General features: G+C 46.9%; 1 protein-coding gene across 2 annotated transcripts in view; it reads left to right on the top strand.

The window, feature by feature from the left end:
• Nucleotides 1-16,376, top strand: part of TMEM273 (transmembrane protein 273) — a 54,633-nt gene that overhangs the window by 33,032 nt on the left and 5,225 nt on the right. For both annotated transcript variants that reach the window (XM_084633246.1, XM_084633245.1), the window contains one exon: nt 3,562-3,627. In XM_084633246.1, coding sequence (XP_084489372.1) covers nt 3,562-3,627 — 66 coding nt within the window. The remainder of the gene's footprint in view (nt 1-3,561; nt 3,628-16,376) is intronic.

Below are 16,376 nucleotides of genomic sequence, written 5' to 3'. Positions count from 1 at the left end.
CAAGACGAGCCAGCGGCACGCCAGCGGCAGCTCTTCTACCTTTGGTTCTGCGGCGGCAGGAGGAGCGCGCCTGCGGCAGCTCTTCCACAAAGCAGCTCTTCCCTTGGTTTTTCTCCGGTGGCACGCCTGCGGCAGCTCTTCCATGTTTTTTCCTGCGGCGGCACGCCTGTGTCAATTTTTTTTCCCCCTGGGGGGGCGCGATCAAAAAAGTTTGGAGACCACAGCTCCAAGTGGTCTTTAGTTTTAAGGAGATCACTGATTTTCTGAAAATAGGGTTGGGGTATTTGGTGTGGGAGACTCTTGAGAACATATATTAATCTGGGTAATGCGTCCATGTTACCATGTTTATTTCTCCTCAGAGGCTGAGGAGTATAGTTTCCCATTTACTCTGGTCACTGGTGACTTGTGTGATAATCAGGTCTAAACGGATTTGAGTTATTTGCTTTATATCTCTGAGGATTAGGATTTCTAGATATTTTAATGCCATCGGCTGCCATTGGAAACCTCACTGACTAAGCAAGGCCCTGTATGCCTATTTAGCTAATCTTAACACGGAGTTGATTGTATATCCATGGGTGGCAAGTGAAGCTTCCCCTGGGGGAGGTTAGCTGCCTGTCCCACCTCTTTGTCCCCAGCTCCGCCTGCACTCCACCCCCGTCCTGCTCGGCCCCTCTCCGACATCTCTTCCCATATCCCTCCCCACCCCCTGCCTGCCTGCCGCTCACCTTCTTACTCCCCCGCCAGAACCCTGTGCCCGCTGCGAGACTCCCCACCCATAGCTCACCTCCTCACCCCCCTGCCTCCCCTGGCCTATTATACCCACCGCCCATCTGGAGAAGCCCCTGAACCTTTCAATGAATTCTAATAATTTGGGTATGGACCTCTGTAGGTTAGGGAGTAGAACCAGCACATCATCTGCATACAACATAATTTTTTGTTCTATATGTCCAGTCTTAATACTCATTATATCCACACAGCCCTGGCTTGTGCATGCCAACAGTTCCAGGGCTGTGTCGAAGAGCAACAGGATAGCAGGCAGCCCGTAATGTGAATAGTTCTGAAATGTAGTTATTGGTGACCACCCAGCTGGAGGAGTTAGTGTAAAGCAGTGGTTTTCAACCTTTCCAGATGACTATACCCCTTTCAGGAGGCCGATTTGTCTTGTCTACCCCAAGTTTCACCTCACTTAGAAAGTACTTGCTTACAAAATCTGACATAAAAATACACAAGTGTCACAGCACACTATCACTGACAAAGTGCTGACCTTCTCATTTTTACCCTATAATTATACAAATAAATCGATTTAGAATATAAATTTTGTACATACATTTCAGTGTGATACAGTACTTGAGCCTGTTTTTCACTTGTGAGCCTTGTCTGAAGCCTGATCCTCAGGCGTCAGGGCTGAAACAGGTAAGTTAGCTTCACGGCTGCATTCCATCTAAGGTGCACACCTGGGCTGCACACGTAATTAGCAGAGCTGCAGAGCTGCATAGACGTGCACACTGTACTCAGGGGTGTGGCCACAGGTGGGCCTAGAAGATGGCAGTGGGTTAAGGTGGGGAATAGGTGGTAGGTGGGAGTAGTGGGGAGAGGTGGGGATGATGATGGGGGCGCTTGGGGTGTGCAGGACTGTGGCAACTCCCCCAACCTCTCCCCCCCAAGTCCTGGGGCTACGCTGGCTGAGACGCCTCTCCCTCCCAGCTCCAGGGCTGTGGTGGGGTGAGACGCCTCTCCCTCCCAGCTCCAGGGCTATGATGGGGAGAAACGCCTCTCCCCTGGCCCCAGCCCTGGAGCGGCTGGAAGAGATGCCTTTCCCCCTGTCCCAGGACTGTGGCAGGGAGAGGCACCTCTCCCCCGGCCCCAGCCCTGGAGCTGCTATGGCGGGGAGAGACTCTTTCCCCCAGCCCAGGTGCTGCTGCAGGAAGAGAGGGCTGGGGGGAGTCCTCTCTCCCCGCCATAGCCCCAGAGCATCCTGCACTCCAGACAACTTCATCCCCAGCCCCACCCCAGAGCCAGCACCCCAGCTGGAGCCCTCATCCTCCGCACCCCAACCCTCTGCCCCAGCCCTGAGCCCCCTCCCACACTCTGAACCCCTTGGCCCCACCCTTGCCACACATCACATATGGTGCACAGAACAAAATTCATCTGCGTGTGGATGGGAAAAATTAGAGGTAACATTGCTTCACAGGGCCCCCAGTGATGTGGGACCCTGGGCGACTGCCCTGCTTGCCATCCCCTAATGCCAGCCCTGCATTTGCGAGCCCCCTAAACCCGTCCTGTGACCTCCTGGGAGCTGCAATCCGCAAGGTGAGAAACACTGATCTAGGTGAGTTGAGTTCCCCCTGGAAGACTTCTGCATACCTCCAGGGGTACGTGTTCTCCTGGTTGAGAACTGATGTAGGACAGCTTAATCCAGCTGATAAAGCGTCCCCAAATCTGTGTTCAGACTAATTTTTCTTTTAATTCCAACCCATTACTTCTTGTTATGTCTCACATAAAATAATTTCTCTCACTCCCTGGGCCATATTCTGAACTGGGGTAAATCAGTATAATTCCATTAAAGTCCAGGGATCTACACCAATTTACACCAGCCAAAGTATTTAGTTCACTTCCACTCCTCCTGGAAGTCAATCATTCCAGCCTCTTGAACTTCTTTGTAGAATTTATCTGAGTTTCCCACAATATGTCAACATCTTTTGGGTATTATAGTTTCCAGAATCAAGCACCACATCCCTGGTACAGAAGCACTAAATAAGCAGTGAGAGACACATGCCTTAAAGTGTATGCAGCCCAAAATCACATTGGCAGTTCATTAGGAAGTAATTAACAGCATTTGCCTCTTTATTTACACAGGTACATATAATTATTTAAGCAATAAATTCATAATGAGATGCCTGTAAACACAATGGGATATTTACTAATAGTTTGAAAGCCTAAAAGGTTTTAGGCATCATGCTGTCAGTTAACGAAACAGTCATTTTGATGTCAACTGACAATTATTAGGTGTCATTTAAAAAAAAATTAATAGCTCACATCAGTTTCAAATGCCATCTTGGTGTAAGCTTGGTAAATTATAATGCCTAAAATATCATGCAAGTTTAATGTATTAATAAAAATGTCTGGGCACATTTAATGTTGGCAGTATTTTGAGTTAATTACAGTACGTGGCAGACAGATTTATTTTGAAAGAAAGAGACAGACAGAGGCAAGGAGAAGGACAGAGAGACAGAATATTTACTCAGAAAGAAAATATACGTATTTTAAAACCTTTGCAATAGCCAGCAGGAATTTTTTAACTCAACGAATCCTGAGCAACACATACACTGACCCCCGCTCCCATACAGCTCACTGTATCAATCACCAATGTAAATCACTCAGTGTGAGATCGTGTTTTAAATGCCATGCACAAGTCATTGGGACATTTGAGGAAGGAGGGAAGGAGCTTGGCAGCTGCATACCCAACTGCCAAGCCCGGCAAGGATTTTTTTTTTCTTTTCTTTTCTGCTACTAGGAATAGCCTCTGAATGTTATCTGTTTTTCCATCTCGTTTCTTCCAAGGTATCTGCTGCCTTTGCTAGGCCCTGTGGCGTTGCCAGTAAGGCTGGTGAGATACAGCTTGCTCTTGTGAGTTATGGCTTTGCAGCATGTTTACCATTCCTTTGACTAACACATGAGCATGTGAAATTAATTTGAGCATGTATCATATACCTACTACTGGATGGAATCAGAACTGCTCACTTCTGTGTCATAGTCCCTATACTATTAACAGCTAATGGAGATTCTTTCTCCAGTAGGCCAAATGGTAGGGATTGTGCTTTTGTGACCACGGAGTGCAGCATATGAACTGTCTGTTCATTTTAGGCACATGTAATGCACCAAATCCCCTAGTATCCTGTTTCTCCTAACCTAGCATATTGAGAATGGTTAAGTCCTTGGCTACCACATATTTCTTATAGTACTGTAAATAAAAACAAGCTCCAAGGAAAAGCTCCAAGGAAAATTCCCCTTGAAATAGATGCAAGAGATAATTTAACAGCAAAAAGCATACCATTCTCTATATAACACTACAACATACATAATTTACTCTATTGCAATGTACATCTCTGTTTATATCAAGGGTGGACAAAGCACCACCTACAGGTCAAATGTGATCCATGGAGTTCTACAAAGTGGTTCATGGCCACCTACATTTCTAATATTGAGGTGTTGTTGATAGAAGACATGTCCTACAATGCTACCTGCCATCGTAATCTAATTATCCTCCACTTCAACCAAGATGCCATGTTGGGATCTGTTTTCTCCATGAGTTGAAACTTCCTCTAGCATTTGATTTAATATGGCACAGAAAGATGGTTTTGACTCTTGGCTAGTATCCCTCACTCTGTGAAAGACACTGGGCTTTGCAATGCATGCCTTGACTAATATACTGTACAAACTATTCACACACAGCAGTATACATTCCATCTATACCCAAGTGAGGGCTAAAATCTCAGCAGCTATACCATCCATTGAAATTGTATCTCTTTAAGAGGCTGACACATACTGTACTGTAAACAAGTTCTCAGAGAAGAGCACTCAGAATAGCTAGATACCAAAAATATACTTGCAGAGAAATTCTCTTTCTCTCAGAGCTCATTTCTCTCAGAGTTCATTCCCTTGGTGTGGGGTGGGTGGTGAGTGAGATTATACACAAAGAGAGCAAGACAGGCGGCCAGGAATTTCCTGTTATTTTAACACACACTACAGCTGTTTTGTGGATTTTAACGTTTTCAGCTGAATGTCCTCCTCTCTGTGGAGACTGCCAATGTGAGGGTAATGCCCTTTGTGATGGGGACACCTTTCCATAAGGAAATGGATTGAAAACACCAAGTCATTTCACATAGGGCACTGATTAGTCAGCAGCTAGAAACTGCTTATAACCACTATTCACCCCAGCTGCATTTGAAGCAGTGAGATTATGGAGGCATCGGTAGCAACTCCAAACTTGAGGCTGTGTTGAGATTTCCTCTGAAAGCAGGATTTATAATCCCTCCATTTCACAATTTATGAGTGAATTTACTTTCCACGTGTAGCAGATCAACTCTTCAGAGGCCAGGTGAATTTTCCATCAGATTTTCACGTACAGTTTTGGAGTGGTGCTATTTTAAATTGCCCTAGCTTGGAAATTTGGCTCCTCTGATGCACACATTTCTTTTTGCCTCCCAACAGATAAAGAACCACATTCACCACAAAATATATACACACACACAAACACATTCATTACATTTGAAAAGTGGCTTATTTCTTAAATATTGAGTTATCCCCTTTATTTGTCACTGTGTGTAACTTTGTGACTTTGTCCTCACCCATAACTATTTCACATTTGGGGACAATGTATACCTTCAAATCAGCGGCACTGCTATGGGTATCCGCATGGCCCCACAGTATGCCAACATTTTTATGGCTGACTTAGAACAACGCTTCCTCAGCTCTCGTCCCCTAATTCCCCTACTCTACTTGCGCTATATTGATGACATCTTCATCATCTGGACCCATGGAAAAGAAGCCCTTGAGAAATTCCACCATGATTTCAACAATTTCCATCCCACCATCAACCTCAGCCTGGACCAGTCCACACAAGAGATCCACTTCCTGGACACTATGGTGCTAATAAGCGATGGTCACATAAACACTACCCTATACCAGAAACCTACTGACCGCTATTCCTACCTACATGCCTCCAGCTTTCACCCAGACCGTACCACACGATCCATCGTCTACAGCCAAGCTCTATGATACAACCGCATTTGCTCCAACTCCTCAGACAGAGACAAACACCTACAAGATCTCTATTAAGCATTCTTACAACTACAATACCCACCTGCTGAAGTGAAGAAACAAATTGACAGAGCCAGAAGAATACCCAGAAGTCACCTGCTACAGGACAGGCCCAACCAAGAAAATAACAGAACGCCACTAGCCATCACCTTCAGCCCCCAACTAAAACCTCTCCAATGCACCATCAAGGATCTACAACCTACCCTGAAGGACGACCCATTACTCTCACAAATCTTGGGAGACAGGCCAGTCCTTGCCTACAGACAGCTCCCCAACCTGAAGCAAATACTCATCAGCAACCACACACCACACAACAGAACCACTAACCCAGGAATCTATCCTTGCAACAAAGCCCGTTGCCAACTGTGTCCACATATCTATTCAGGGGACACCATCATAGGGCCTAATAACATCAGCCACACTATCAGAGGCTTGTTCACCTGCACATCTACCAATGTGATATATGCCATCATGTGCCAGCAATGCCCCTCTGCCATGCCAATTGGTCAAACTGGACAGTCTCTACATAAAAGAATAAATGGACACAAATCAGATGTCAAGAATTATAACGTTCATAAACCAGTCGGAGAACACTTCAATCTCTCTGGTCGCTCGATTACAGACCTAAAGGTCGCAATATTACAACAAAAAGACTTCAAAAACAGACTCCAAGGAGAGACTGCTGAATTGGAATTAATTTGCAAACTGGATACAATTAACTTAGGCTTGAATAGAGACTGGGAGCTGATGGGTCATTACACAAAGTAAAACTATTTCCCCATGTTTATTTCCCCCCACCCCCACCGTTCCTCAGACGTTCCTCTTAACTGCTGGAAATGGCCCACCTTGATTATCACTACAAAAGGTTTTCTCTTCTCCCCTCCCCCCCCCGTCTGCTGGTAATAGCTCATCTTAAATGATAACACCCATTTTTTCATGTTCTGTGTGTATATAAATCTCCTCACTGTATTTTCCACTGAATGCATCCGATGAAATGAGCTGTAGCTCACGAAAGCTTATGCTCAAATAAATTGGTTAGTCTCTAAGGTGCCACAAGTACTCCTTTTCTTCTTGTCACAAGCTTGCACTGTCTCCTTCTCTGGGTGGACATCACTGTTGAGGGGACCCGACCGCCGGATCCCATGCACTTCTAAGCCCCCGGGGTCTGGTTAGACCCAAGCCACTGTTCCTAGCTCTGGGCCTTTGGCACAATCCCAGCACAGACCCTATGTCTGTCACCTTTCCTTGGGATGTGGGGCTCCACAGCCCAGACACTTGAATTCCCAAAATCAGTGCCCCAGCCTTCCCAAGCCCCCAGTTGCTGAGAGCTCTACCTTACTATGAGCACTCAGAGCTTCTTAACTAACCCCTTCAAGAACAACATGGTAGGCAAGCAAGGAACACACATCACTTTTACTCTCAGGAAAGCACAGGAGAGATACAGATCTTTGCAAAACAACCAACAGTCCCAAGGCACACTTCCCCCGTCCGATCTGACCCCTTCTATGAGTCAAAGGTCCGGTCAGCTTTTCAGGCAGAGTCCCTCTTACCCTCTCTCCCTCCCTCCCTCCAGCTGGGCTTCTGACATGTGGCAGAGGACAGCCCCTCTACCCCCCATTTTCAGAGAGCATCCCCCTCTCTGGTGCTGTTTGCCATGTGCCCAGACTGCAAAATTTGGACCCTCCCCGCCCCAGGCATGTGAGTCCCACATGAAGGAAACCCATGTCTCCTGAGGCAGGCCAGTCCTCATGTGTCATTCAAAGTTGATTGCCCTCGATGGGTCTTTCATCATCCCTCCTTGGCAATGCAGTGTGTGGAACAGACTGACCTTCTCAAGGTCACACTGACATTCCCACACAGAATGACACGTAGCAGTTTAAATGGAAGGCACAAAACCAAACAAAGTTCACAGTTTGGATCAGACATGTCACAATCATCATCTAACTTAATTCCCCAATGGAACTGCCCTGATCAATCAGCTATCGGCCCGCTCTCCTCACACACATCCCTGCCGTTTCTGAGAGCAAGGAGGCCGGGGGCAGTCTAGCGTGTGGGCAGACTGGTGTGGAGCTGTGGAAAGGCAGAGAAGATGCTCTGGAGAAAAAATCAAGAGACCACAAGCCCTGCCTTGCTTTTCCTGCCCACAGACACCCTGTGATTTGCTGCCCCGGCCCTGCCCTCTGAAGATCCACAGGAAGTTCAACCGGTCCCTGATGGCAGGGGTGAGTTAATGGCTGCCGGCCTCCTTCCACCCCACCATTCATTCTCCTCCCTGGCTCCAGCAGCCCTGCTCATCTCCTTGTGCACACGTGACTTTCTCACTTCCCCACTGTAACCTCCACTTCCCGGCTCATCTCCCATAAGGAGCACTTGAAATATTGCTGCTTCACTGCATACTGACTGAGCTCCCCTCCCCATTCCAGCCTCAACTTCCCTCCAGAGCATCCCACTGCCCGCACGGCTTCCCCACTCTTATGGTTCCAGGGCTAGATGCACCTCTGTCCTTGCTAGTCTCACTGAGTGCATCCCGTCAGCTGTCAGGCCCCATGCCTTTACTCCTCACGCAATCCTCCCACTCTTAGGCTGGGCCCGGGACTACAGCACCCATGTATCAGCCGTGGTTAACCAGCAGCTCCAACTGAGTAATGGCACATGTGGTGCTTCCCTCTATGGGAGTTTGTGACCAGTGGTGGGGAAAGAAACAACCCCAGACTTCCTAAAAACCAGGCTAGCAGGAAGTCGAGCCAGAATCCTCAGAGCCAAGGGCTCTGTCATTGTCCCTTCAACATTGTCAAGTGTTTGCTGAAGGACGACTTACCTTGAGCCATTCTTTTGCTTCCTGCTTGTTTTTCCTCACAGCCCCCTGTTAAACTAAGCCCTGATATTCACACAGTAAACATCCCAATAACTAGTGCAACATACAGTATTCTTAAGTTATTGCCGCACAGCTCCACGTAAGTTACTTCCCCTCCCCTCCTGTTGGCCTCCAAAGGGGACGGGTGAGGGACTTGGCTCTGTCAACCCACAGGTCGTCCTGCAGTGAAGAGCTCCACTCTGCCAAACCATAGGAAGGTGGACAGAGCAGAGGTCCCCTCTGATGAGCCATAGGCTGCTCTACAGAAGGGGCTTCTCTACAGTTTCTCCCCACCAAGCCTTCTCCCGTTCCGCAGGGCTGAAGGGCTGCTTTTCCCCATCAGAAAGTTTGTGAAATACAAAATGCAAATCCCCTGTGGCCTGCTTAAGCTACAAGGCTCCTCATCTGCCTACCCCATCCCCGCACATTAGCCCCTAAGAAGCACAGGGGGCAGACGAGGGGAAGAGTTGCTGCCCATTGAGCCAGAGCATGAGCGCTTGCACTGCTGCTAATGAGGAAACACGTTCTGTGTCTGACAAACTTCCTTTGCCCTGCGAGAGGGAAGTCCTGCTCTGATGAGCCTGATTCCCTATTCTGAGGAGGAGCGCTGGAGGAATTGGAGGGAGGCCATGCGCGGTGGCATATGTAATTTTCTAATACAGACTCTCTGAACACATATACCAGAAATTAAGTTGAATGCATAATACTCCTTAGCCCAGGCAAGTGCCACATAATACATGTCACCGTGAATAAACATATTTATTAGAAAATTAGAGAACAATCAAAAGGACGCAATATATATAAAAGAAATGTGCAACTGCAGTAAGAAATAACTACCCAACCCATTCACATATACATATTGCAGAAACAAAAATTAAATATCCCTGCTATACAGAGGCCATGTTGCCTAGTGGCTAGAGAACTGGACTGGGACTCAGGAGAGCTGTTCTCACTCTAGCCTGCTGAGTGACCATGGAAAAAAAATCACTGTGCCTCAGTTTCCCGATCTTTAAAACAGGGAAAATACCACTTAGCTTCTTTGTAAAATTCTTTGACATCTACTGATGAAAAGTACTGTATACGAGCTAGGTATTATTATTATTGTTATTATTTATTTATTACCTCGCACACTTTAATGAGGACACCAAGATTTTCACTGACCTGGGAAACGTGAGGGTTTAAACGGAATTACTACAACAATTCATAGTCAAATCTAATTGTTCAGGTTGGCTGGTCGTAGGTTCCTCCAGCACCACCACAGAATGCACTAACTACTCCTGACCTTTTCCTCATGTCACCATTGTGCTGCTGCCACCTTTCTTTCTGCGGATGCTAGTACTGTACTCCTCCAGCTAACCTCTCCCAGATCTTTTCCAACAACACTATTCAGACTCTATTCCATCGTTGCTGTCAAATGTCTCTCTCTCTCCCTACTTTACCTATTACCTCTTATCTGCTCTGGCTCCACATGAGGGAGGACATGATACCACCTCAAAATATATCAGGCCAGATCCTCAGCTGTGTCAGTCAGTATAGTTCTGTTGGCTTCGCCAGGGAGGATGTGGCCCATCATTACTAAGCATAAGCCCATAGTAAGGGGCAGTGCATAGAGGATCCCTCAGAGGCACTGTGCCTCAGAGATGCACAACACCTTGTGGGGCTCCCTGCTTGTATGGGGGATGGACAGAGTAATTTGTTATACTCCTTTGCAGGATGCAGCATACTTCACTCATGCTGCCAGCCAGTTCCACTGGCTAGAGTGGGTGGGTGGCAGAGCCATGGTTCCTCCTAATCTTTGCCTCTCCTTGTACCTTGGGGGGAGCATCTGGGCTGCCACTCCTCTGCTCCTTTGGCTGCGGGGGTTGCGTTTGTGGCTGGATCTTACACAGCTGCAAAAGTGAGAAGAATCCTTATTCCTTCCTACTGTGCTGCACAGCCACGTAAGGGCTAGTCATGATGTAGCCCTAGATCACTAATCCCGGGATTAGTCCAAACATTTGCTGAGGCAGAAGAAGAAAATACATTTTGTCAAACTGAACAGAACAAGAGGGTCCTGGGTGTAATTGCTCAGAACAGATGTCAGAATATGACAAAACCTTGGATACCACTGATTTCAGCAACACTGCAGGAGCTCTTCACTTCCCTGGAGCTGCCACGGTACAAACATGTCAAATACTTTTCAAGGAACATCCAAACACATGTTCCTAAAAGACACACAAATTAAAAAAAAAAAAATGAAAAATACAATTTCAACTCCCACACCTGAACACGGCTCATTTTCAGCAAGCCACAGATTCATAGCATCATTGATGTTAAGGCCAGAAGGGGTAATCATCTAGTTTGGACTCCTGCATAAGACAGGCCGTAGAACCTTACTCAGTGATTCCTGAATCAAGCACATAACTTCTGGCAGAGCTCATACCTAGCTTAAGAAAAAAGCACTATTGTTTCAGACTGACTCTGAGTAGACTTTTTTTCCTCAGCTAATAAGTGTGTGTATATCCTCCTATACTGTCCTGTATTTCCAGTCAGGACATTTTCATCCTGTACCCTTGTCTCTATCTTGCTCTCGCTCTCTCTTGATGTGCTCATCTGAACAAATTTGTATTAGACATCAGCAAAGCTAAGTTTTCATTTCTTTTAATTAGCACTAATAATTGTCTAGCTTCTTATTCAGCCCAATATGTGCACTTTGCTCTCTCACACTCTTTCAAGTTTTTAACAGCAAGTTGAAAGAGCTAAACAACACACAAGATTGGAGTGATGGCAAGAAAATTGTTACAGTCAAATAACCACTACCGAGAGCAGTGTGGAAGAAACCATCAACCTCCAACCACCAACCCATTTATTAATGCCCCATAAAAAAACAGGTAGCTCAAATGCATTTTGTATCACCAAACATCAAGGAAATCACCAGTTAAGACATTAAGTTGCAGAGCACCTCATTCCACATACTTGATTTGCCAGTCATAATATCCCAAGACACACAGACTCCATCTCCTATTGCAAATGTTTTGTCAAATTGAGAATAACTCATAATGCACACATCCAATTCCTGACAGCCACACTCCTTTCCTAACTTGTAACTCAGATGTCATGCTTTCTCTTGTACAAATATTATACGTATACCACTACTATATCTTTAACTCTGACCACACTAAGGCCACGTCTACAGTACCCGCCGGATTGGTGGGTAGTGATCAATCTATCCGGGATCAATTTATCGCGTCTAGTGTAGACGTGATAAATCGCTCCCCGATCGCTCCGCCATCGACTCCGGAACTCCACCAGGATGAGAGGCGGAAGCGGAGTCGACAGGGGAGTGGCGGCCGTCGATCCTGCGCCGTGACGACGCGAAGTAAGTGATTCTAAGTCGATCTAAGATACGTCAACTTCAGCTATGCTATTCTCATAGCTGAAGTTGCGTATCTTAAATCGATCCCTCCCCCCACGCCTAGTGTAGACCTGGCCTAAGATTAAGTGTGTTGAGAGAGTGCAACACATAGAGTGACCACTGCTGTATTCAGTTAGCCAGCGAGAATAATCCCAACAGGTTTTATTTTACATGGGAAATACATCAATTTGCAACATGTCCCATTCTACATTCAGCTGGTAGATTTTGGTGACATAATCAAAAGAAAGTTGTGTTCGCTTTTTTAAATGACTGTGGTCCTAATCCTGCAAACACTTGCATAACTTTAATTGCATGCTTACAGCTCCATAACTTCAATGGGACTAGCTGTGTAAGTAAATTCAGGCAGGCGCATACCTGTTTGCAAGACCAGGGGCTTTGCTTGTTTTATAGAGTCCATTTCAGAGAAAAAAGGCTACTTTAATTTGATTTAGTTTAATTTAATTTATACCACAGGGCTGGCCAAACTTATTGACCCTCCAAGCTGCATATGACAATCTTCAGAAGTTTGAGAGCTGGGGTCCACCTGCTGGGGCTCAGGACTTCAGCTTCGCGGGAGGCGCCTGCCGGAACTCCAGGCTTCAGGCCCCATGGCGCTTCAGTTACACTAATGTGACTGCATGCAGAGTCCTGAGCATTATTCCCAGATCTGCTCTGGACTTTTGTGACGTGGGGCAAGTCACTTATCATCTCTGTAAAAATGCAAATAATACCTTACAGGTCATTCTGGGCAACTGCGAGGCATAACTATTGTCCATTATCTTTGAAAACTCATGGCGATCCGGGGAAGTCTCGGACGACTGGAAAAAGGCTAATGTAGTGCCCGTCTTTAAAAAAGGGAAGAAGGAGGATCCTGGGAACTACAAGCCAGTCAGCCTCACCTCAGTCCCTGGAAAAATCATGGAACAGGTCCTCAAGGAATCAATTCTGAAGCACGTAGATGAGAGGAAAGTGATCAGGAACAGTCAGCATGGATTCACCAAGGGCAAGTCATGCCTGACTAATCTAATTGTCTTCTATGATGAGATAACTGGTTCTGTGGATGAAGGGAAAGCAGTGGACATGGTGTTCCTTGACTTTAGCAAAGCTTTTGACACTGTCTCCCACAGTATTCTTGTCAGCAAGTTAAAGACGTATATGCTGGATGAATGCACTATAAGGTGGGTGGAAAATTGGCTAGATTGTCGGGCTCAACAGATAGTGATCAATGGCTCCATGTCTAGTTGGCAGCCAGTATCAAGCGGAGTACCCCAAGGGTCGGTTCTGGGGCCAGTTTTGTTCAATATCTTCATTAATGATCTGGAGGATGGTGTGGATTGCACTCTCAGCAAGTTTGCAGACGACACTAAACTGGGAGGAGTAGTAGATACGCTGGAGGGTAGGGCTAGGATACAGAGGGACCTAGACAAATTGGAGGATTGGGCCAAAAGAAATCTGATGAGGTTCAACAAGGACAAGTGCAGAGTCCTGCACTTAGGACGGAAGAATCCAATGCACCGCTACACACTAGGGACCGAATGGCTAGGCAGCAGTTCTGCAGAAAAGGACCTAGGGGTTACAGTGGACGAGAAGCTGGATATGAGTCATAGAATCATAGAATATCAGGGTTGGAAGGAACCTCAGGAGGTCATCTAGTCCAACCCCCTGCTCAAAGCAGGACCAATCCCCAATTTTTGCCCCAGTTCCCTAAATGGCCCCCTCAAGGATTGAACTCACAACCCTGGGTTTAGTAGGCCAATGCTCAAACCACTGAGCTATCCCTCCCCCCAATAGAGATGGAAGGGACCTTGGGAGGTCATCTAGTCCAACCCCCTGCTCAAAGCAGGACCAATCCCCAATTTTTACCCCCAATCCCTAAATGGCCCCCTCAAGGATTGAACTCACAACCTTGGATTTAGCAGTCCAATGCTCAAACCACTGAGCTATATGAATGAATAGTGTGCTATATGAATAGTCAACAGTGTGCCCTTGTAGCCAAGAAGGCCAATGGCATTTTGGGATGTGTAAGTAGGGGCATTGCCAGCAGATCGAGGGACGTAATTGTTCCCCTCTATTCGACATTGGTGAGGCCTCATCTGGAGTACTGTGTCCAGTTTTGGGCCCCACACTACAAGAAGGATGTGGAAAACTTGGAGAGAGTCCAGCGGAGGGCAACAAAAATGATTAGGGGACTGGAACACATGACTTATGAGGAGAGGCTGAGGGAACTGGGATTGTTTAGTCTACAGAAGAGAAGAATGAGGGGAGATTTGATAGCTGCTTTCAACTACCTGAAAGGTGGTTCCAAAGAGGATGGATCTAGACTATTCTCAGTGGTAGCGGATGACAGGACAAGGAGTAATGGTCTCAAGTTGCAGTGGGGGAGTTTTAGGTTGGATATTAGGAAAAACTTTTTCACTAGGAGAGTGGTGAAACACTGGAATGCATTACCTAGGGAGGTGGTGGAATCTCCTTCCTTAGAAGTTTTTAAGGTCAGGCTTGACAAAGCCCTGGCTGGGATGATTTAATTGGGGATCGGTCCTGCTTTGAGCAGGGGGTTGGACTAGATGACCTCCTGAGGTCTCTTCCAAGCCTGATATTCTATGATTCTATGATTCTATGAACCAATGCTTATAAAGCACTTGGATGAAAGGTGCTATAGCAATGCAAAGCATTATGGGCCATATTCTGCCATCATGCTCAAGTTGAGTAGAACCTTGTTCCGTGAATCTCACTGAAATCGAGGGGCTGTTTGTTGAGTAAATACTATAAGTGTGGAGTTTGCAAACAGGGGCAAATGTAGCCTCCCAGTTCAGTGGCTGCACCATCCCCTTCCAGGAGTCCCTGCTTGCTTCCACCCCACTTCTCACCCCCCTACTCTCTCCCACTCCCCAGTGGGCAGCCCTGCCTGTGTGAATGCGCATTCAGGCCTGATTTCTGTGGGTGCACTTGCACCCATGGACCCTGTCTAGAGCAGCCATTGGTTTGCATGTTGAAAAAGGACATGAAGGGCCTGATTCTGTTCTCATTCCAGTCTACAGTGGTGTAACTAGGATGGCCAACACTGTATTTCAGAAATACTGGACAGTTTTCTTAGTACCACCCTGCTCCTCACCCCCCTTGTTGGCTCATGTCTGTTCCACTTCATGGTCCTCGGCACTGAGATGAGTCCTCACTCTGTGCCCTCCCAGAAGCCTTTGCCTCCCCCTCCCAGGTCCCTACTCCGTACCCCACCCCAGTGATGAGCTGCCAGAAGGTGAAGAACCGGTTCCTTCAGTCACTCCGGGTCTTCGGCAGCACATCCTTCAGTCACTCCAGGTCTTTGGCAGCACTGAAGGGCCCGCCGCCAAAGTGCCGCCGAAGACCCGGAGCGACTGAAGGACATGCTGCTGAAGTGCTGTCGAAGGACCGCAGAGCCGCCAGGTGAGTAGAGCTCAGGCGGGACAGACAGGATGGTCCCGCAGGCCGCATGTGGCCTGCGGGCTGGAGTTCGCCGAACCCCTTTAACAACCGGTTCTAAACCGGCTGCAAAATTTAACAACCGATTCGTGCGAACTGGTGCAAACCAACTTCAGCTCACCACTGCCCCTCCCTACTGGTGAACCTCAGATCCATGTCACTTCCCAGGGAGCCAGCAAGATTTCAGGAGTTGAGAGCCCGGGACCAGCACACAGATCAGGGCCCAGGGTACTGCCCTGGCTGTGCTGCCGTCCACGTGAGACTGTGACATGTGTGGTATCGCTGCCAGGGCATGCATGCTTGCAGCTTATGTTCTGGGTTTTTTTCACTGGGACCAGCATTCCCTTAGTGGATCCCAGTGAAAAAATAAATGACACATTTTCACCGCACTTGGCATGGCTGTACAAAAACTGGCCAGGAGGCAATCCTAGTTGAAATATGGGATCAAAGGCAACCCAAACTGATTAAATAACATATTGCCTGTCCCATACTTAAATAAAGGACATCCCTTACAATATGGGCCTACTGGCAACTGTAGGTGTAATTACCTGGCCTCCAGTGGAGTTACTCCCAGTTTACACTTGTGTAAGTGAGAGGAGAATCAAAGTCCTTAAGAAAAAGCTGAGGCCTAATGACTTGTATTGAATTTCTCTGCTCTTGCAAAATCTATGTTTCTGAAAAATAGTTTGGCTAAAAATTTCTTTGAGGGAGGAAAAAAGGCTCATGAAAAGCCAACTACTGAAGAAACATTTCCTGCCTGCCAAGGCTCTGAACAGCTCCTTTTCTGTAGCTGTGTGAAAATGTTTTAGTCTGAAGGAAAAAGACTCTGCAGATCGTTCATTTCCAGGAACT

Source organism: Lepidochelys olivacea (assembly GCF_965140295.1).
Source record: "Lepidochelys olivacea isolate rLepOli2 genome assembly, chromosome: 7".
NCBI lineage: Eukaryota > Metazoa > Chordata > Testudines > Cheloniidae > Lepidochelys > Lepidochelys olivacea.
This window is presented reverse-complemented; position numbering and strand designations above follow the sequence as displayed.